The sequence below is a fragment of the Homarus americanus genome, unplaced genomic scaffold, assembly GCF_018991925.1.
Source record: "Homarus americanus isolate GMGI-L3 unplaced genomic scaffold, GMGI_Hamer_2.0 scaffold41366, whole genome shotgun sequence".
In the NCBI taxonomy this organism is placed as follows: Eukaryota; Metazoa; Arthropoda; class Malacostraca; order Decapoda; family Nephropidae; genus Homarus; species Homarus americanus.
In genome coordinates, this window is record NW_024723541.1 from 2916582 (window position 1) to 2939344 (window position 22763).

General features: G+C 39.4%; 4 protein-coding genes across 6 annotated transcripts; 3 read left to right on the forward strand and 1 right to left on the reverse strand.

Annotated features, from left to right (window-relative positions):
• Positions 1-4213: 4213 nt before the first annotated feature.
• Positions 4214-9695, forward strand: LOC121863527 (cuticle protein AMP1A-like). 3 transcript variants are annotated; one of them, XM_042362215.1, is made up of 3 exons: positions 4214-4305; positions 4661-4893; positions 5042-5335. In XM_042362215.1, exons 1-3 carry the CDS (start codon positions 4297-4299, stop codon positions 5244-5246), a joined length of 447 nt encoding a protein of 148 aa, XP_042218149.1. In that variant the 5' UTR covers positions 4214-4296; the 3' UTR covers positions 5247-5335. The 3 variants fall into 3 exon arrangements, with proteins under 3 accessions (XP_042218149.1, XP_042218150.1, XP_042218148.1); XM_042362216.1 differs by lacking the exons at positions 4661-4893; positions 5042-5335 and adding exons at positions 8980-9212; positions 9370-9695 and having other exon boundaries at positions 4271-4305; XM_042362214.1 differs by lacking the exons at positions 4214-4305; positions 4661-4893; positions 5042-5335 and adding exons at positions 7361-7424; positions 8980-9212; positions 9370-9695.
• Positions 9696-12476: 2781 nt separating this feature from the next.
• LOC121863530 (cuticle protein AMP1A-like) lies at positions 12477-14282 on the forward strand. The gene is made up of 3 exons (XM_042362219.1): positions 12477-12546; positions 13571-13800; positions 13958-14282. Exons 1-3 carry the CDS (start codon positions 12508-12510, stop codon positions 14157-14159), a joined length of 471 nt encoding a protein of 156 aa, XP_042218153.1. The 5' UTR covers positions 12477-12507; the 3' UTR covers positions 14160-14282.
• A 2784-nt stretch (positions 14283-17066) lies between these two features.
• On the forward strand, positions 17067-18155 carry LOC121863534 (cuticle protein AMP1A-like). Its single transcript, XM_042362224.1, has 3 exons — positions 17067-17158; positions 17435-17664; positions 17822-18155. Exons 1-3 carry the CDS (start codon positions 17150-17152, stop codon positions 18024-18026), a joined length of 444 nt encoding a protein of 147 aa, XP_042218158.1. The 5' UTR covers positions 17067-17149; the 3' UTR covers positions 18027-18155.
• A 1908-nt stretch (positions 18156-20063) lies between these two features.
• Positions 20064-21087, reverse strand: LOC121863529 (cuticle protein CP14.6-like). The gene is made up of 3 exons (XM_042362218.1): positions 21017-21087; positions 20514-20752; positions 20064-20425 (listed from the first exon to the last, which is right to left on the reverse strand). The coding sequence occupies exons 1-3, from the start codon at positions 21074-21076 to the stop codon at positions 20212-20214; spliced, it is 513 nt and encodes a 170-aa protein (XP_042218152.1). The 5' UTR covers positions 21077-21087; the 3' UTR covers positions 20064-20211.
• Between the last annotated feature and the right edge of the window lie 1676 nt (positions 21088-22763).

Here is a 22763-nt window from a genome sequence, read left to right on the forward strand (position 1 = left end):
TGGGCCGGATGGCGTGGGCCGGGTGGTGTGGGCCGGGTGGTGTGGGCCGGGTGGCGTGGGTCGGTGGTGTGGGCCGGGTGGTGTGGGCCGGGTGGTGTGGGCCGGGTGGTGTGGGCCGGGTGGCGTGGGTGGTGGTGTGGGTCGGGTGGTGTGGGCCGGGTGGTGTGGGCCGGTGGTGTGGGCCGGGTGGCGTGGGTCGGGTGGTGTGGGCCGGATGGCGTGGGCCGGGTGGTGTGGGCCGGGTGGCGTGGGCCGGGTGGTGTAGGTCGGGTGGTGTGGGCCGGGTGGCGTGGGCAGTGTGAAAAAAAATTTCATTCGGTGACTAAGTAGTTGGGTATGCAGGGTTGGTCATTACTGTGCATTAATAACTAAGGTCCCAAAGTGTGTAATATGTTTAGTCATTATGAGGTATACAACTCTCGAGATGGACTGGTATTCATAGAGCTGACTGATGCAGCTACAATGAAGATGAAATCCTTATCATAAACAAATATTCCTTCCATATCAATTTGATCAAGGAGAAATATGACCTTGAGAAACGAACTTAACACAAGCTTGACATTCGACCTTGACATGTAAACTTGACACTCGACCTTGATATGTAAACTTAACACTCGACCTTGACATGTAAACTTGACACTCGACCTTGCCATGTAGACGTGACACTCAACCTTGACATGTAAACTTAACACTCGACCTTGACATGTAAACTTGACACTCGACCTTGCCATGTAGACGTGACACTCAACCTTGACATGTAAACTTAACACCCGACCTTGACATGTAAACTTGACACTCGACCTTGACATGTAAACTTAACACTCGACCTTGACATGTAAACTTAACACTCGACCTTGACATGTAGACTTGACACTCAACCTTGACATGTAAACTTAACACTCGACCTTGACATATGACTAAGTTGAATGGACACAAACAACGTGGCCCCCGTTCTTGGCCAACATCCAATCACAGGAGAAGTAATTGAAGGTCAGTGTCGGTGACTGTATTACAATGAAACTTGGACGAGGAACTTTCATATCAAGTCTCTAATACATAATACTGAGCAGGTGAGAGAGAGAGAGAGAGAGAGAGAGAGAGAGAGAGAGAGAGAGAGAGAGAGAGACGAACATTAAACTCTATGTCTGAATTTACAAAAGATGAATATTCCTCCTAATCGAAGACCTACGAATACACCCAAATTGTTGACTTCAGCTCCACTATAAAACTAATACTAAAAGATAGAATGATAACTACTCTAAACATTCTACCTTAATTAGATACTTTCACTTAAAACTACATAAACTTAAGGTAGATAATTGGTAAGGTTCATGTGTCTTATGTTGTCTCTTAACTTGGTGTTTAATCGACCTCTCTGATTAAGGTAGAGTCTAAGTGTAATTTTTCTTCTTATATTTTGATGTTAGTTTTATGCTGTAGTTTTAATCAACCAGTTAGGAGACGATATCTGCAATCACCTTCTTTTATTAATGGTTAGTTAATATCTCTCAAGTTGAATTTCTTATTTACATATTTGATTGCTTTAAGTCTCCCCATAATTTACATTTTTACCTGGAACGAAATTATATAAAGGTTCATTGTCTCATAAACCTCACTACGGGACGTCACTTTTATTATTATATTTGGCGAGATGATTTTATTCAGCACACAGACGACCCTATAACACTCGCTTCAAAAAGCATCTATACGATTTTCTGCGAGACAATATAACACAACGTACGAAGGATTTTGACAACCCTACCGAGACAAAAGGAGTTGCAGTGTTCAATCTGAAATGTATCGGACTCTAACAGTAATCTATAACCACTGACAGTTTTGAATTATCTTATCATGGAATGTGTGTCTGATCTTTTAACTAAAATTAACAACGATTTTAATCTAGTCGTTGCTCTTATCTATGAACACATTCTTCCACTTTGTAAATTAACCCTGGACACTTGGTCGTATCTGGCATGTGAGCACTTGAGGATCATTAGGTGAGAGGGAGTGGAATTTCAACGTATTTTTTTTAGAGAAGTTTGGTCCTGAGAAACAACTTTTAATGTTAATTTTCACACAACCAGCAGCATGAGGACTGGTGGACGAGGCTAGAGTCTGACGAAACAGCAGTGTTACCATAAAAGATACATAAATGTACCATGAAAAAACACCACAGTCTCGTGAAGAAATAGCCTGCTCGCCTTACACCACCCACGAGGTTAAGTGCTGATGTATCCTTATAACTTTGGATCCGAGCAACTAAAGGAGCTAGATATACCGAGGAGTCCTGCCAATGACTGGGAACTGATCAAACTCTCAAGCTTCAGATCAAGTGAAACATGTAACTGAAATAGACACTGAGATAGCGAAGCACCGGAACAGTATATCCTCTAGATTCTTAAGTGTTAAATAAACCTACAAAACCTATGAAGGTGCTGAGGCCACAACAAAAACAACATGGCCAACCACAACAAAAACGACATGGCCAACCACAACAAAAACAACATGGCCGCCTCATGATTGATAATTAAAAACAAATATACGAACCAAAATGAAAACTGCCTAACCTAACATACACAAAAACGAAAGTACAACGAAGAACCAAACCACAGATGAAGAATGTAGAGACTAGTAAGAGAAAGGGACATGTGGCAATACTTCACATGTGGAACAGGATCATGTATTGTACAACAACTGCCAGCAGTGATACATATATTGTTATCCGAGAAAACATCATTACATGAATTACCCAGGAAACTGGTGTGTGTGTGTGTGTGTGTGTGTGTGCGTTAAAATTGAGAAACTAACCACATAAAGATGTCCATAAAAAATCCTATTTATTATACCTATTATTAACTTTCTATTAACATTTATCTATATTAATAAATAAGTCAATATCTCCTGAGCTCTCCTGGTTTATGGTGTTCGTTGGGTGAGGGGAGGCAGAGGAAGAGAGAGAGTGGTGGAGAAGAGAGAGAGTGGTGGAGAGAGGAAGGAGGGTGGTGGAGAGGAGAGAGGGTGGTGGAGAGGAGAGAGGGTGGTGGAGAGGAGAGAGGGGTGGTGGAGAGGAGAGAGTGGTGGAGAGGAGAGGAAGGAGAGGGTGGTGAGAGAGGAGAGAGAGAGGGTGGTGGAGAGGAGAGAGAGATGGAGAGGAGAGAGAGTGATGGAGAGGAGAGAGAGGGTGGTGGAGAGGAGAGAGAGAGAGGGAGAGGGTGGTGGAGAGGAGAGAGAGAGGGTGGTGGAGAGGAGAGAGAGTGATGGAGAGGAGAGAGAGTGATGGAGAGGAGAGAGAGGGTGGTGGAGAGGAGAGAGAGAGTGGTGGAGAGGAGAGAGAGTGATGGAGAGGGGAGAGGATAAAGAAGAGTCAGAGTTACGGGACCACTAACACAGAAGTCACCGTTTAAAATACAATTAATACAACCAGATAAATACATCAATACAATAAGACATCCTGTACTCTAAAATCCACAACCATAATAAATCATAATAAATTCACTCTGTTTCATTCCCCTAAGTTGATTAAACAAATTAAATTATTGTTACTTAGATATTAACTCTTCACAAACCTGAATATTTGTTAATTATCTCTCATGAAGGTTAATACTTCCCTAAATCTATGTTTTTGTTAACTTAGACGAAGGTTAATACTACACATATCTGTATTTATCGACCACAGAGACAATGATGACCTTTGGGGGTTCTGGAGACACCTTGGTGAGCGAGCCTTAATGTTTTTGCTCTAGAAATGGCATTGTTCTAAGACGAATTCCTGAGATACGGTGAGACAGAGAAAGAGAGAGAAATAGACAGCTAGAGAGAAAGAGAGAGACAGAAATACAGGAAGAGGAAAGATGTAGATAGAGAGAAAAAGTGAAAGGAGTAATGTAGATAGAGAAATTGATAGAGAGAAATAGAGAGTAAGAAGAAAGATATATACAACAAAATTTAATATTACCTGTTAAAGAAAAAAAGTTAAATCACCAAAAGACAAAACAAAAGTGGATTCAGTGTCAAGATGTCAAGTTACTGGTTAAAATGAGAGGAACAATGAACTTCAACTCAAGGTTATTGTCACCCTTACTTCACCATCTACCTCGGCGTATTCCACTCTCTTCAATTAGCACAAAAACTACGATGACTTGGTATGTAGGTCATTATTTGAGTTATACAAGGTCGTGGAGAAACTGGGGCGGGATTATAACCGAGACACAACTGGCAACTGCTCGGTCAACTGGTGCTATATATGTGGCAGCTCATCACCAATCCAGGTATCAGATCATCTTAGTATCAACCAACATGAAGTTTGTAAGTGTTGAGGGAGTTAAATGGTATTAATATATATATACTTTGAGTAGAGTCCTTTAAACTATTGGGTCGTAATAAACAGACAATTAATTTAGAGTTTGTTTCTTATAGCAATTCATCCATATCTATTGAAGAGGATGTTTATTGAATTTGATAAGAGTAATACTATGTCTATACCTTAATTATAAAATTTAGACACTTGAAATCACTGGCTTACCCACATACATATGAAGGAATTTTTACACCTATAAGTGTACCGTCGACTGATAGTTGATGATAGTGTTTTGTCAATGTTTAGATTTAATTGGGCAGATCAAAAATCATTACATGTTTATTCATCTTGTCATTTACACAGGTGGTTCTCGCCCTCCTGGCCACCGTGGCCACCGCCGCCCCCCAGTACGCCGCTCCTGCCCCTGCTCCTCGCTACGGTGATTCTAGCGAGGAGGTCCCCATTATCAGGCACGACTTTGTACAGGGTGACTATGGCGGCTACCAACTTGATATGGAGACCGGCAACGGCATTAAGGTCTCAGAGTCTGGCGCTCCCGGAGCCGATGGTGCCATCGCCAGCTCTGGATCTTACTCGTAAGTTCCTGTTGAGTCATACTTATGATTTATATAATGAAACGCTCACTAGAGAGCACTTGTTATTAAATCTGAAATAACTTTACTACGATATTAGATGACAACGTTGATGCACCGTTTTAATAAGTATTTTAATCTTTACCTACAGGTACACCGCTCCTGACGGCACCCCAGTTCATGTGCAGTTCGTCGCCGACGAGAACGGCTACCAGCCCCAGTCTGACCTGCTGCCAGTGGCTCCCGCCTTCCCCCACCCAATCCCTCAGTTCGTGCTGGACCAGATCGCCTTCGCTGCTGAGGAGGACTCCCGTAAAAAGTCGGCCCCCTCCCGCGGCTACGGTGCTCCCCAGTAAACAGTCATCTTCCCCCGTTCTTCTAACTCATTATTTATTGACTTGTGTTATCTATTTATCGATGAAAACTAAATAAAACAATATCCAAATACGCTGATTATTTTCCCGTACTCTAGTTGGTGTTGTCGCCACAGGAGTGAATTAAAGTTGATGGAAATTCTATATATTCCGAAAAAAAAAATGCAGTAAGAGCACTTAAGGTAACTGAACCTTGTTACTTTAGTCTTGAAAACTTTGAACGGATGTAAATATTTGTTTTATATTACACAGATATGAATTTGTTACCCGATATACTTCAAATGATAAAAATTATTTAAATATGCAACAACAACTAACACCGATACACATGTTTGGGTCAGCAGACAATAACATTCAGATCTCAAAATACAGCAAGATGCAGCCCACACTGCACAAAAATACAGTGCACTCAATTTCATGTAAACTTCAATGTTGGCCAAATAATTTTTATACTAGAAACTATGTTATAAAATTATAGATGATTGATGTGAGTTTATAATAGTCATCTTAAAAATCGGTTTATTAAGGGAGTTTTTTATTCATTTGCCGGCGTAGGAAGGGACCTCTACTACTAGTTGTGTATTGCTGGTCTTTCATTAGATCAAGTGAAGGTGATTCCCTCCATAGGTCCAGTGTTAGTACAGGAGGGAACAGCAGTACCCGGATGAAACCTGTCATGTTCGGTAGAGTCAAATCAGGTAACACCTTTCTCTGAACCGACCTAAGAGGAGATCGAACCCAGGTCACACTGATGAGAAATAAACTCGTTATCTCCGTACCACCAACAGTAATCCTGGTATACACTTCTTCACAACTACGATGGATTAATCATGGAGAACCTACGTTATTCCTTCAATATCTCACGAATAATTCACTCAATCATTACTTCTAACTTGTGTATCTTTATCACCGGCTCGTGTACATAGCCCTGACTTTATTACCTCTTAGGAGTCTTAGAGTTACGTGAAGTCCCTTTATGGCGTGTGTGTGTGTGTGTGTGTGTGTGTGTTTGAATGTCTCTAATCACCTAATCACCCCCAAAGGCTTGATTACATTAAACTTAGATCCACCGACACAAACAACAATTATAAACCAAACAAAGAATCATTTCTACCCAACCGAACCTTAGAATATAGGTGGTCTGCACACGTCAACTGGTTTAATGACTGCAAAACCTGTCACCAGTTAGGTTACACATGATAGCCACACGATAGAATGTAAAAAAAAAAAAGTGGACAGCTGACGAGATGCTAGGGGGGTTAAGGCTGACTGAGTACATTGGTAATATCAGTTTGGTTATGAGAAATGTGGACTAGATTATACGTGTATGGTAGAGCTTAGATCACGGACGGTGCAGCTCAGATCAAGGACGGTACAGCTTAGATCAAGGGCGGTACAGCTTTTGTCTACTTAGAAGTAAAACAATACACCAACACCCACACTACACCTCCACACCTACACCCACACCACACATCCACACCTCCACACCCACACTACACCTTCACACAAAGGGCAAAACTAGACACTAGGTCACTATACAACAGCTGTTACGGTTCTTGGATCAGTTACTACTAAGAAAATCCACTAAAAGAACTACCTGTTAGAATGATGGGAAGAGGACAAAGATAATTAGACAGTTTAAAGGTAATTCTGAATGTGATCACCAGCCGCCATCTCACTGACTCACTGTGATGACCAGAGAAACACGACAATGAAGGCTAGCCTGATCTCTGAACTTCTCCCGCCTTGGTAGTTTACTCTAGTGACCCAATAAAACCAGATTATACATACATACATACATACATACAAACATACATACAAACATACATACATACATACATACAAACATACATACAAACATACATACATACAAACATACATACATACATACAGACAGACAGACACATGAGGTCACATTGTGATCTATACAACACGTCTCGCTAAAAAAAACAACATTTCACTCCCCTCATATGTAGAGGACCCGATAATGACAAGATTATTAGCATTAATATACAATTCATTGAAGGTCGTGGAAAACTGGATCACATCATAACCTGAAGCACAACTGGCAACTGCTGGGCGACCAACTCTTACTATATATGTGTCCGACCGTGGTACCTCATGCATCAGAAACTCCCAGTATCGACCAACATGAAGTTTGTAAGTCTGTGTGTGTGGAGATATTAATGATAATGTTACAAGTAGAGTAGCTTCTTAATCGTGGGGTCTTCATAATATGTCCTTAATTGATAATCTTGTTGTATAATTAATAGCGATTAATGATAGAGAGTATTTAACTAGTCTATATGGCATTTAATACACAAGTGATAGAGAGTTATATATGATAATTAATCAATGATAGTTAATAGAATAAACCAAGGAAGGAGAAAATTTATTCCATGTCTGAGTTAACAAGTGTTTTGATATATATCCCTCAAGGAAGTTATTTCAATCAGTAAGGTCAGAAAAGAAGTGCATTGACCTGTTTAAACACCGCCAACATATTGTTTAGTAATGGCAGTCACGGTCATCACAGTGGTATAGTGGAGAGGGGGTAAGGTTATCACAGTGGTATAGTGGAGAGGGGTTAAGGTCATCACAGTGGTATAGTGGAGAGGGGTTAAGGTCATCACAGTGGTATAGTGGAGAGGGTCTAGGTCATCACAGTGGTATAGTGGAGAGGGGTTAAGGTCATCACAGTGGTATAGTGGAGAGGGGTTAAGGTCATCACAGTGGTATAGTGGAGAGGGGTTAAGGTCATCACAGTGGTATAGTGGAGAGGGGTTAAGGTCATCACAGTGGTATAGTGGAGAGGGTCGAGGTCATCACAGTGGTATAGTGGAGAGGGTTAAGGTCATCACAGTGGTATAGTGGAGGGGTTAAGGTCATCACAGTGGTATAGTGGAGAGGGGTTAAGGTCATCACAGTGGTATAGTGGAAAGGGGTTAAGGTCATCACAGTGGTATAGTGGAGAGAGGTTAAGGTCATCACAGTGGTATAGTGGAGAGGGGTCAAGGTCAGCACAGTGGTATAGTGGAGAGGGGTTAAGGTCATCACAGTGGTATAGTGGAGAGGGGTTAAGGTCAGCACAGTGGTATAGTGGAGAGGGGTTAAGGTCATCACAGTGGTATAGTGGAGAGGGGTTAAGGTCATCACAGTGGTATAGTGGAGAGGGGTTAAGGTCATCACAGTGGTAGAGTGGAGAGGGGTCAAGGCGCCTTAACGTGAGTCATGTAACCACTTCTCTCAGTTGCACTTGAATGACATTTTCCATCCTTAATAACATACATTTAACGCACCTCGCCTACACCAACCAACTTGTCGCTGTAACTGATAACAATCTCGTGTTTAATATATATCAGTAACTGTTGTTCCCTTGATGTGTAATTTAGATGATAGAGATTAGCACGTGGATGTACAGCCACAGGTCAACAGCTTATGATTAGAAGGGAGAGTAAAAAGTAGTTCATGGCTAATGTGAATCATATTGTAATTGTTGCTCAGTAACTCAAGGAAATGAACCGAAAAGACAACAATAATAATAGCAATAATAATAAAAAATGAAAATAAAAATAATTATAATAATCATCTGTTGGATATCATAAAGTTATTTATAAAACAGTTGTCATAAAACGGGAACTAAAGTTAAATTGCTGCCACCTGAGGTAGTCGAGCCCCTTAGAAACAATTGTCTAATTGTACTTTCAATACACAGGTGGTTTTCGCCCTACTGGCCACTGTGGCCACCGCCGCCCCCCAGTACGCCGCTCCTGCCCCTGCTTCTCGCTACGGTTCAGAAAGCAAAGAGATCCCCATTGTCAGGCACGACTTTGTACAGGGTGACCATGGCAGCTACCAACTCGATATGGAGACCGGCAACGGCATTAAGGTCTCAGAGTCTGGCGCTCCCGGAGCCGAAGGTGCCATCGCCAGCTCTGGATCTTACTCGTAAGTTCCTGCTGAGTCATACTCATGATTTATTTACTGAAATACCCAACAGAGAACATTTGTTCATTAGTCTATGGCCGTTTTGCTGCTATATATGTCGTCAATGTTCTGAAGATGCCTCTTATTAATGTACATATCTCTTATTCCATACATACAGCTACACTGCTCCTGACGGCACCCCAGTCGAAGTAACATACGTCGCCGACGAGAACGGCTTCCAGCCCCAGTCTGACCTGCTGCCAGTGGCTCCCGCCTTCCCCCACCCAATCCCTCAGTTCGTGCTGGACCAGATCGCCTTCGCCGCTGAGGAGGACGCCCGTAAAAAGTCGGCCCCCTCCCGCAGCTACGGTGCTCCCTAGTAAACAGTCATCTTCCCCCGAGGTCAACAGTCATGTCTCCGTTGTATAGAAGTGTCCATCTAACTTATTGTTTATTGTCTTGTGTTATTTATTTGTCAATGCAAATTAAATAAGTTGATAATTCTCTATAGTGTTTATCTCTCCGAAATATATTGAGGTCACAGACGTGTAAGAAACAACTGTTCAATATTACGCAAGGAACAGAAAGTAGCAGAATGACGTCGAGTATTAAGAATTAATTTTATTTAAGTTCCTTCCAAGTCACGAATTTATTTATTTGAAAGTTTGGAAAATATATCAAGTCAGTCTAGTTTACAAAAAATCATACAATTTAAGTAACGTACAAGTAAGGAATCATGATTATAGAGTTAATTGATTGTCCTTTTAAATATGAAGTATCTTATCTTGACTCACGATGAGGGTGTGTATATGGCAGTCATGAGTATACCGAGTAATTTCTTCGATCTCAGGTTAATAATAAAAAAACCCGATCCTTAAGTCTTCATTATTACCGTGGCTCCCAACATCTTGTACCACTACTAAATTAATTATACCGTTTGTCATAAAAAAGTTACTGTATTACTCTGCCGTATTAAGAGATAACCAAGACGAGTTTGATCCTGTAGTTCGTATCTGCACATGACACATTCTCATCTACCCTGTGCTAGTCATAACAAATCCTTGAATCTCTAGTGAATTTCTATTATACTTTACTCATTGTATTTTAGTGCTCTTCTGATCCTTCGACTAGGGAGACTATTCTGTTCATTACACATCAGAACCATCAACGTATCAGTGTCTCCTCCAGAACACAATGTTGACCCATCGAGTAGTTCAGGACGCTCTTAAGAAAAACAAAGGGAGATAGTGTTGCTCAGTCTGAACACCAAACACACCTCATAGCCTCCACACTCCTCAACTTTCACAGTCTCCCGTTTAGGTTCTTATAATAAAAAGAATTAATCTCTCCCATTTTTACATTTATATTGAACAAGTTTATCTACAAATATTGTTATTATGTTCCTATTTCACCGAGAACTTCCTACTTATGATCATTATTTTATTCTCATAATTAAAGTTGTTGTGATGAATTGACGCAAATATTAGTATATGATTTGATAATAGGAAGTAATTTTGAGGCCATTCATGGTCTTCCGTCAGTAGGATTTAGTTGTGAAAAGTAAATTTAAATTAGTATTCACAGGTAAAGCATTACACTCTGTGCTATCTCTGCTCAGGGTAACTTGCTCATGAGAGTGTGAGAGTGTTTATGACCACTATAACCCCATCAGGTCAAAAACAAGTGAAGTGGGATGGGATAAGTCCATTGTGGAAAAGATTGCCTCGACTATACCTGAAAATAATCATATCCAGTGAATCGCGTCTTCCTCCCTCAAGATGTGTTTACTTAGAGCAAGAGAGAATCGAGTCTTCCTCCCTCAAGATGTGTTTACTTAGAAAGAGAGAATCGAGTCTTCCTCCCTCAAGATGTGTTTCCTTAGCAAGAGAGAATCGAGTCTTCCTCCCTCAAGATGTGTTTCCTTAGCAAGAGAGAATCGAGTCTTCCTCCCTCAAGATGTGTTCCCTTAGCAAGAGAGAATCGAGTCTTCCTCCCTCAAGATGTGTTCCCTTAGCAAGAGAGAATCGAGTCTTCCTCCTTCAAGATGTGTTTACTTAGCAAGAGAGAATCGAGTCTTCCTCCTTCAAGATGTGTTTACTTAGCAAGAGAGAATCGAGTCTTCCTCCTTCAAGATGTGTTTACTTAGCAAGAGAGATTTTACTCCAGATCCTCAACTCGTTTTGGGATATTCGTCTCGATTTACAAGTCCTTCATGTAAGAATAAACTTTCACGAGTCTAAGGTATTTCACGATAGATCAGCTAAAATATGAGTTATGAAGGTTAGTTTAGGTTAGGTGAGGTTACATTAAGGTTGTTTAAGGTTAAGGTTATGTTAGATTAAGGTTAGATTAAGTTAAAATTGAGTTAAGGTAGGTTAAAGTTAGGTAAGGTTAAGGACAGATAACGTGAAGGAATCCGTAACTCTAAACCACACTAAGATAATGGCGAAATCCTTAACCCAGGGACCACGAGTGTTAGGACTGTTTTGGTGGAGCAGTTATCTGGCTATGTCGCTCCGTCTGCCTTACTGTAACTACTGCCAACACTAATAAGGGGTCTTAAGAGAGATCAAAATCCAGTTGTAGTCAGAGGAAATTATCTCAGTTTTTCACCAAAGATCTTTATTGGTCTCTTAAAGGCTTGAGATGTTTGGAATATGGTGAAATAGAAGCAGTTTATCGTATATACGTATTACTGAAAATGTATGCTCCTTTTTATTTAATTGGTGCAAGTTAATTTGATTTAGTTAGATATTAGTTAAATTTGCTCTGTTTCATTTGAGACTTCGTTTGCCATAATAAAATAGCCAAATTGTACCTAAATTAGGATATTTAACGTTAGGTTAGGTTAGGTTAGGTTAGGTTAGGTTAGGTTAGGTTAGGTTAGGTTAGGTTAGGTTAGGTTAGGTTAGGTTAGGTTAGGTTAGGTTAGGTTAGGTTAGGTTATGATTGTTACGAAACTATTTGTTTGTATGTATTATGATGATCAGCATGGTCGTCTATGGCTAATGAGAGATTGATCCTTAAAAAAGATGCATAAAAGTTATCGCTATTAAGCAATTATCCCAATTTAATAAAGCATAAACATATACATATAAACTTCATCTCCGAGTCAGTACTATTAATGACACACGTCCCAAGAATGGTTCTCTCTACTCGCCTTATACACACAAAAACTCTGATAGACAGGGAGTAAAGTCATTACTCTACTTACCCGAGGTCGTGGGGGAGTTGACAAGACATCATAACCTGAAGCACAACTGGCAACTGCTGGGCGACCAACTGGTATTATATATGTGGCCGACCGTGGTACCTCATGCATCAGAAACTCCCAGTATCGACCAACATGAAGTTTGTAAGTCTGTGTGTGCTGAAGTATCATTAATTACCAATGAGTTGACTTTCACCCTGTAGTGTTGATAATTTTCTAAAGCAAAGATACAAAAATTTTCGTTTAATTTACATCGACTGCAAAATCAATTATGGGTAATTCAATAAGCTCATATAACATCTAAATTATTGAAAATTAAATATTAATAAGTAATGACTTGCTATATACAATGTATTAGTATTTTTTTTCAGTCATGAACTATTATCCATAATTACTATTTAAAATATTCAGAAAGGATTGTTTTTCCTACTGGAGTAATTTATATATTGCACATCAGTTATAGAGATATATAATCGGCTAAGTGAGGACGCATCATATTGAGCTGATTGAAAAATTTAGCTTCTTTAGCCAACTGTATGAGCACTTTTCTGACTCATCCACTGAGATAAGCTTTCCCACATACCCGAGTTCTTCCGTACCAAGAGGTCCTCACTACTCCCTTGGTCTACGAAACTAGTGCACTCATCAGTATAGCAGCTTGTGACGCATTCCTGGTTACCTTTGTTTCATATAAGGACTGACCTCCACTGCTATAAACATTAAGGGGAGAGAATGTTGGCCGAGGTTAAAAACAGTGGCATAATGGACAGAGCTGAAAGAGGTCATGAGTCCAGCTTCTCAGTGTTTCAAAATTACTTAAATAATGCTTCTGTTACCCGTTAGTTTCCTTTGATGACCTTCATAAGGCTCAGCCAACTTGAAACAGTAACTGACATCTTTTTATATACAGTATCAGATACATTGGGATTCTCACCCCACATGTGTAGTCTAGATTATTTGATTACCGACTAAGTTTTAAGAACGACAATTCAGCAACAGTTAATTAGTTGAAGATGCTTAAAACGGTGCCACTATGGCGGACAGGATATTTAAAAAATTAAAAGGAGTGCAGATTCAGGATTGATTTTCACTGAGAAAAACTTCATCTGAGCTAGTCATGCCCCTCACTAACGGTACACAATTGTCTAATTATACTTTCAATAAACAGGTGGTTCTCGCCCTCCTGGCCACCGTGGCCACCGCCGCCCCCCAGTTCAACGCTCCTGACCCTCCTCGCTACGGTGATTCCAGCGAGGAGGTCCCCATTATCAGGCACGACTTTGTACAGGGTGACGATGGCGGCTACCAACTTGATATGGAGACCGGCAACGGCATTAAGGTCTCAGAGTCTGGCGCTCCCGGAGCCGAAGGTGCCATCGTCAGCTCTGGATCTTACTCGTAAGTTCCTGCTGAGTCATACTCATGATTTAAATAATGAAATACCCAACAGAGAACATTTGTTAATTAGTCTATGGCCGTTTTGCTGCTATATATGTCGTCAATGTTCTGAAGATGCCTCTTATTAATGTACATATCTCTTATTCCATACATACAGCTACACTGCTCCTGACGGCACCTCAGTCGAAGTAACATACGTCGCCGACGAGAACGGCTACCAGCCCCAGTCTGACCTGCTGCCAGTGGCTCCCGCCTTCCCCCACCCAATCCCTCAGTTCGTGCTGGACCAGATCGCCTTCGCTGCTGAAGAGGACGCCCGTAAAAAGTCGGCCCCCTCCCGCAGCTACGGTGCTCCCTAGTAAACAGTCATCTTCCCCCGAGGTCAACAGTCATGTCTCCGTTGTATAGAAGTGTCCATCTAACTTATTGTTTATTGTATTATGTTATTTATTTGTCAATGCAAATTAAATGAATTATGTAAATGCAGTGTTTCTATCTTCAAAACACATTACACTTCAGAGCAGTAGTATGTGTACAGAGAGTATATAGTAGTTAGCAGATTTATATCTCGAATCAAAACATTATCTTTGATATATTAGACTATTTGTTTATAGTCTAGTCTAATACAGTATTAAAACAATGAATCTAGTCCTTGGTTAATGCAGACTAGGGCTAAGCTGATGTAAAAGCCACTTAGCAAAGTAAAAGGAACACACACAGTAATATAGCTTACTGTATACCCACGTTATTAATACAAGTTCTTAATAGTGCTTCAGAATCCCTGCTATATTCCCAATGTCAATAACATTATCGAGCGCTTGGGGGGATTTCAGTATATGCGACAAACAAATTCTAATATATATGATCATTTGCACCAAATAAATAGAAACGGACAAAAAATAATAATCAGGGGTCAATCTACAAGTTTACTAAAAAAAAAAACCTGGTTTGTGTAAATAAATCAATGGCGTCCCACTTTGAATTAAACACGAATAGGTAAACACAAATCGTAAATGCTTATCTAGGACAACAAGACTCCAGAAATGAATATTATTGTTAGTGGACGCGGCTATATACAAGCCTGAATACCTTATAAAGGTACCTTATTTCCACATATAGCAGAGTTGAATTTGATACCAGTTCAATATATGACTTTATTTTTATAATTTTAATTTATCATGAACATTTAAGAACCAGGATAAAGTTTGTGTGATAATTATCTTCTTTTCTGTGTAGATTTATTATATATAAATATTCTGTCTCTTCATACCAAAAATCAAAAAGTTCATTGATTTCGTGATTAAAATACGGCTTTTCATTAATCAAAGTTACAGCTGTATCATTAAACTGATTTATTAGCAGTTGTTGTCACTCCTTCAGTGTATAATTGAGGACAAAATTGCCTGGGCACTATTGGCACCATGACCTACCTGAGGGCCATGTAGGTAAAGGGTGGATTTGGGAGCTTAACTATTCACTCATATTTGTATTTCCTTTATAGGGAGTTATTCCATGTTATTCAGGTGTAATTATGGATGAGTAGTAACGTTCACCAACTATATATAGATCCCATATTATATGACCCTCTCCCCACAAGTAATGCCATCCCATATATGACCCCCCACAACAAGCACTGCTAAGTGACGACGATGTTCTGACTTCGACTCAACATTACACAAACACTCTGTAAACATCTTCTCTCAGGCAACCCAGAGCTGGATACCAAGTTTAATGTTAGGGTATCAACCATGTCAATATTGCTGTTATTGTCCATTTTGCATTTTTCTGGCTAAATAAACTATTTCAACAACCAGGTAATGAAATTCGAGGAAGTCTAGTCCAAAAATTTAACCCAATAACTTACAAAGGTTATTTTATCTGTCCATTATTTAGCTGTAATATATACGTTGGTTAGATACTGTATCTTAAGCTGGTCGACACCTGAGTATAATAGCGTAGGAGACAGCTTAGACAACGTGAGTATCAGTTTTATGACAGATCTTGAATGGTAATGAGATATCAACACCATCATCACACAGTTAACAACCACAAGACACCACCAGTATCCTACATCCTCGTCAACTTAAGGGTGTATACTACTTGACGAAACGACTGGACAAATACTACACAGAGTCATGAACCTTCAAAAATTATTCCATTGAAGTGAAATAACATCCACGAGAAACAGTCTTTGACCCTCACTTTAAGTCTTAGTGCTAAATAAAATCGTCCGGTGTTAGTTAAATAAAATGTTAACAATGGCGTCCTATAGTGAAGGGGTTAAGTGTAAAAAGCAATAGTGGAAGGGTTTTCTTTTGTTCTCGATTTGTTGGTTTGTTTTGGTAATTACGTCAGTTCCTTCGCTATCAAATTTTTCACGAAACTGAATTTAGAGTTTTAATAAGATTTTTAACTTGTCTCATAAATCTGTAACGTATTGGTTATATTTGTGATGCGTCTAAAGTTACGGTAGTGCTTGAAAGGTAGGAACAATACGTGGGGAACTGATTATCTCGGATAACTACACTTAACGCCGAAATACCTTGATGAATATGTTTAAACACCTATTACAAACAAAACTGACTTACTATGGTGCCAAACTACTCATAAACCAACGAATATAACTAAAAAAACAAGTGTCGCCAAAGTAAACGACATAACGTAAGCAAAATTTGTTGACAAGAACACGAATTTACTCACATGAAAGAACGTCATATGTTTTGTGTAAATGTTGGGAATAAATGAAAAAAGTTTATTATACCAGTACTTTGTGTTTACTAGGAGTCACTGATAGAGTTCTGTCTCATAATTTTTTAATTGTTGAAGAAATAGTCAATGAAACTTTCTGACTTCTTACACACAAATAGACCGTAATATTTAAAACACAGTAATACCTCTATAACGTCACTGAACACACAACAGATACCATTTTAAGTACACGGGATAGACATTTTGATTACTTTAAAACGTTATCGAACACTGACGAAGCTCACGTGTGCAGGCTATATTTATATCTATAATGAGAAAATGTAAATAAACTTATCTAAACAGCCTGTGTAAGCGTGCAACCATAATGCTATACTAAGTCATGCTGGAAGACTCAAGGGGAATATTGTCGAGTTGAAGGACATGTTATCTCTTACACTATCCACAATCTGTGTAAGATATTATCATTATACTCATAAAAACTGTAACAGGAGAGTTAAACTACAAAGAAATATAAGGTCACGCATAAACCGGATTCAAAGTCGCCGGGAGAAGCGCAAGTGGCAACTCACTGATCAGCGACCGCTATAAATAAGGCGGCTCGTGGACGAAAAGATATCAGTATCTTCCCGCATCAAGCAACATGAAGTTTGTAAGTCCGGGAATACATTGTACTATATTGTTTACTTAGGAACTGTTAATATCGGGCTGAGTCGGGCTGGAATAGTAGGTTGTGTAGACAGTTGCTTAATGATATGTTGTCCTATTGTATATATTGTAGGGATTATTGATATGTAATTCTACCTTTATATAATCAATAGTAAAAAACAAACTATCTGTAAACTATCTGTATAACCGTTTTTTTTAAATATCAGCGTAACCCGTCTTTAATGTGTTCTCTGTTAACTCTTGAATGTTTGTTCCACAGGTGGTTCTCGCCCTCCTGGCCACCGTGGCCACCGCCGCCCCCCAGTACGACGCTCCTGACCCTCCTCGCTACGGTGATTCTAGCGAGGAGGTCCCCATTATCAGGCACGACTTTGTACAGGGTGACGATGGCGGCTACCAACTTGATATGGAGACCGGCAACGGCATTAAGGTCTCAGAGTCTGGCGCTCCCGGAGCCGAAGGTGCCATCGCCAGCTCTGGATATTACTCGTAAGTTCCTGCTGAGTCATACTCATGATTTAAATAATGAAATACCCAACAGAGAACATTTGTTCATTAGTCTATGGCCGTTTTGCTGCTATATATGTCGTCAATGTTCTGAAGATGCCTCTTATTAATGTACATATCTCTTATTCCATACATACAGCTACACTGCTCCTGACGGCACCCCAGTCGAAGTAACATACGTCGCCGACGAGAACGGCTACCAGCCCCAGTCTGACCTGCTGCCAGTGGCTCCCGCCTTCCCCCACCCAATCCCTCAGTTCGTGCTGGACCAGATCGCCTTCGCTGCTGAGGAGGACTCCCGTAAAAAGTCGACCCCCTCCCGCGGCTACGGTGCTCCCCAGTAAAAGATCTCTGACGAATGAAGATATGTCGACTTTTTGTGTGTAAACTAACACCGTGTGAAAGAATTGCTTCTGTTTATTTATTTATGTTCTGTATATAATAGCGCAAATCAAAATAAATATTGAATGTTTCTTCAAGTCTTATTTGACAACTTAATACTACTGATAAAATGTCTTCGTAATAGTTCAAACACTCAAGAGTGTTCTTACTTATGGAGCAATATTACAGGAGTGAAGTTGACACAATACTTTTTTCGGTCCTATATATATGTCTGTTTCTTCGTATCTCTGTGACTAAAAATCACTAATGGTCTGTCAACTGTCAGCTTTTAAAGTGACCATTGGGATACAAAACTCTACGGCGTGACTAATGATTGACCACTCAACCCAACCTTTGCCACTGTGTCACCACGAGAAACTATGGCTTGACAGTCGTGCCTCTCAATCAAAACCCTTATTATAATACTGTAACACACAGTTCCCAAAAACCATCAAGTTTACGAAAAATTTCTATAGTAGAAAACTTGTTTCTTACCTCAAGAATATCCAAAACCAAGAGGAGGAATTCCACTTTTCTTAGATTTTGCTTTAGCGATTTTTCTTGGTTTTTGTTAGTTTCGTCAGCCGAGGATACCATGTTTGTGCTTCGTCTGACCTAGAAACAATCATTCACATAACTTCACAGAACCCGGATATCCAAAGGTACATTTTTCTATCGTACACTAATTGTTTTTGCTCGTCAGTTGTTTTCTTGTCCCTGTTTAACACTATACCAAAGCTTATCCAATACACCTAATAAGGGCTTTTACAGTTACTTTATAAAAACTTAAAAATAGCGGTTTATATTAATTCCTTCCCACATAAAAAATTCAAAATAATATCTAAAATTAAATATAACATCATAACACAAAAACATGGAGCCTTTACCTCATGCTGTTATGTTCGGTGTCCATAGCCACTTACATGTTCAACCAGCAACGGTTCACGGACTGGGAACACCTCACCCCAGGCGTATCCAGAGAAGTCTTTCAGTATCCGATAACTAATTACTTGTCCATCTTCGTCGACTACCAGGTGGACCCACCCGTTCCCTCGCACTGATTTTAGGGGAATGACCTCTGCTCCTTACACACACAACCCTCCTAAACTCGGAATACCTGACCTCAGCTCTTAGGAAATATACTCCACAGTTGAATTATCTAAATACTGTTTATCATGTCACCACTTGTTAGCTGTTAATATTGTTATTATTATACACTCTGTATCTGTGTTTTTAACGCTAAATAAACTGTTTCAATTCAATTGTGTGTTAGACATCGGACGAAGGATTTTGACAAACCTACCGAGAAAACATGAGTCGTAGTGTTCATTTTGAAATTCATCGAACCAATCCAAAAAGATACATTGTTTATTACGTTGTTAACCCATTGACTGGTAGGGATTTCTCTCAACTGAATAAAATCGTTGTTGCTGTTATGTTTCTTAATCTTGAACCGCAAGAATTGTTTTCGTTTAACTTTCATCTCTATGAAGTAATCTATTTACCTAAATAGTGTTATAATAGATCATAATTCCTTCTATGTTGTTTATTCCTTATGGTAAACTAGTGTATTATTTTACCGTCGCTAATATGTTGCGAGTACCGTATATAAGGGGGGTACGGATGGTCTTGTGTGGTTCATTTTTACTTTACTGACGCTGCTCTCTCGTTTGAAGAGATGAATGTTAGAAATCTACTTTTTCATATTGTATCACCCTATCTAAATGGCCAGTCTTTATTTGTATTATTATATTTAAGGGTTCATATATATTGTATTGTATTTCTTGATCTGTGTTTATAGTATTTACAAACCACTTATGTTAGAAGAATGTTTAATAATTCACGACAATTAACACAACAACAACAGTAGAACAGTTCAGAGGTAGGCAGTGAAAGTGGCTGATAATACCATAGGCCTGTATCACCCATAAGGTACCTGAACGATGACTATGTAGAGTATAATCATGTAGATAATTGTGTTTCCCAAATAAAAAGTCTGCTTTGTTCTGTCTTTTATTTCGTAGTATTATAAATAATAGTAAGAAGAAAAAAACAAAGAATAATCAACTGGTGGTGTTGGCGTCACTCAATGGTCACAACACCTGACTCCTGTACTTGTAGGTGGACTGTTTCTAAAGGATGGTTCTATCAAGTGGGGAGGCCGTAGCTGGCGGAAGAGGCGGACTTGCCACGGGCTTTGGCAGCGTCCTCTTCAGCTGCGAAGGCGATCTGGTCCAGCACGAACTGAGGGATTGGGTGGGGGAAGGCGGGAGCCACTGGCAGCAGGTCAGACTGGGGCTGGTAGCCGTTCTCGTCGGCGACGAATTTCACAACGACGTGTGTGCCGTCAGGAGCAATGTACCTGTGAGAATGTGAATGTGTATTATAAACAAGAAAGCATTACCAACATTGAAGTGTGCAATAAGACTCAGTACATCTATAATGCTCACGAGTATTGTCCAGTCTTGACCACAGCTCCATCGGGTCCGTCGGGAGAACCAGACTGGGATATTACGATGTCGTTGCCAGTCTCCACGTCGAGTTGGTAGCCGCCATAGTCACCCTGTACAAAGTCATGCTTGATAATGGAAACCTCCTTGCTTGACGAACTGTAGCGACTAGGAGCAGGGGCAGGAGCGGCGTACTGGGGGGCGGCGGTGGCCACGGTGGCCAGGAGAGCGAGAACCACCTGTTATGGAAAGCGTTTGTGTCAAACAAAATATATATTGTGTCATGCAATTCCTTCAATGGTGTAGAAGTGAACCGAGCACCAGATATAGTACAGTATTTAGAATTATATATCAAAATTTTATTGTAACTACGTCTGACAATACGCTTACTCTACTGCTAATACTCATATAACACAGTATTTGTCAAACACTATAGGATCATTAATAGTAAGATATTCATGAATCAATAACTATATATAAACGTAATAATAGTCAACACTTACAAACTTCATGCTGCTGGTAGGTGGGGCGAGGATGTATGTCCCTTGACTCACACTTCCCATCTTATATATACTGTCACTACACCAGTTGACATATTTTCATGAACTAGATATTTATAATCCGGTTCTAGGTGCCCTTTTAACTTATTGGTAATGACACTGTCGCAGTCATTAACGAGGAGTACGAGACAGAATATAACCCACATTTAACTTACCTAAACCGTCACTTAACTGGCCATTAAACTTCACTCACGAGCATCAGGTCATAGTAAAGTATAGGCACGTGTCTACACTATGTATTTTCTTCCTAAGTATAAGTAAACAGTGATAAAATCTTTTGTTAATATCCACATTTGGTTTCATCGCGTAGCATTCACAAACGCAAGAAGACTTCATATCTATATTTTTATTTTTTTTTGGGTGTTATGAGTGAGTAATTTGATCATCTTTCAGTTTCATAATAAAACAATACCTTTTCTTATTTCTTTTATTTTCTTTTCTTTTGGTGTCACATTACTACAAGTTATCACCAAGACAAGTATAGGTAACTAGTTAAAGAGAGCATCGACAGGTCTAAGAGAGTGAAACGTGTGACATTTTGTGAATTTTATTACACAAGCTTAAGATTACCAAAGATTTCAACGATAAATATTCCCTGTAAATGGAGATGTAAGAATATAATTTAATCTAAAGTTAAATAGAAGATCTGAAAACAGCATCTTAATTACACTAAGACTATATTATCTAGATACGTTCGCGCCTGACTTTCACATGTGATTCTCAAAAGTCACCAAATTTCATATAATCATCCTATCAGGGTTTTTGTCCTATGTAGAGTCTATTATTACCAATTCGACTATATTAGACTCAGTAAAGCTCCTGGTCATCTCAAAAGAAGATTCCTAAAGATTTTTTTGACTGGGAAGTGTGTTTCCTCACGGCCAATGACCAGTCTGCTCTTAGTCCCTCAGTTCAAGACGAGTCAGGCATTTCCCCCATCCACTGAACAACATCCTGTAGTGTTAGCATTATTATTGTTATTTTATAGTTCCCATTATTTTATAGTTTCATTCCTCTTGCCAATAATTTTTTTACAGCCATCTCTCTCTCTCTCTCTCTCTCTCTCTCTCTCTCTCTCTCTCTCTCTCTCTCTCTCTCTCTCTCTCTCAGTGATGCCATTATGTCCACTAACGCTCAAACATTTTAATAATTATAAAACACACACATAACATACACCATATTTTACTCTCTATCTATTTTTTTACTATAAACAATTGGTATATTTTCACCTTAGTGTCTTTCTTATAGTCTGAATTAAATTGTCTTTAAGTATATTGTAGTTGAAGATATAAAACAGTTTTACAGTACGTGAAGACCTTTACTGTTCAGACACTTAACTTAAAAAAAAAGTTAAATAATAAAGGAATACAAAAATTAAAACCTCATGATGTTAATATTCCATTCTGTGTCATATTGTTATTGTTGTTGTTGTTATCTGATTCTCGGTGTACTAATCAGATAAAGTTACACATTTCCATTCATTTCCTGATTATACAACTCTTAGAACGCATGTCTGGTGGTATTATAGATCGAGTGGGCATCTACCTGTCTAAATTTCCCTCACAAAATAAACAGATAAGGTTCAGAAGACTACCTTGTGGAATCTAACCCTAAAACGTCTGTCTCACGTAAGATTAAAGGTATTTCAAGTAAGGGATTGTCAGAAGTTGAGGGTTACATACTGTAGGTC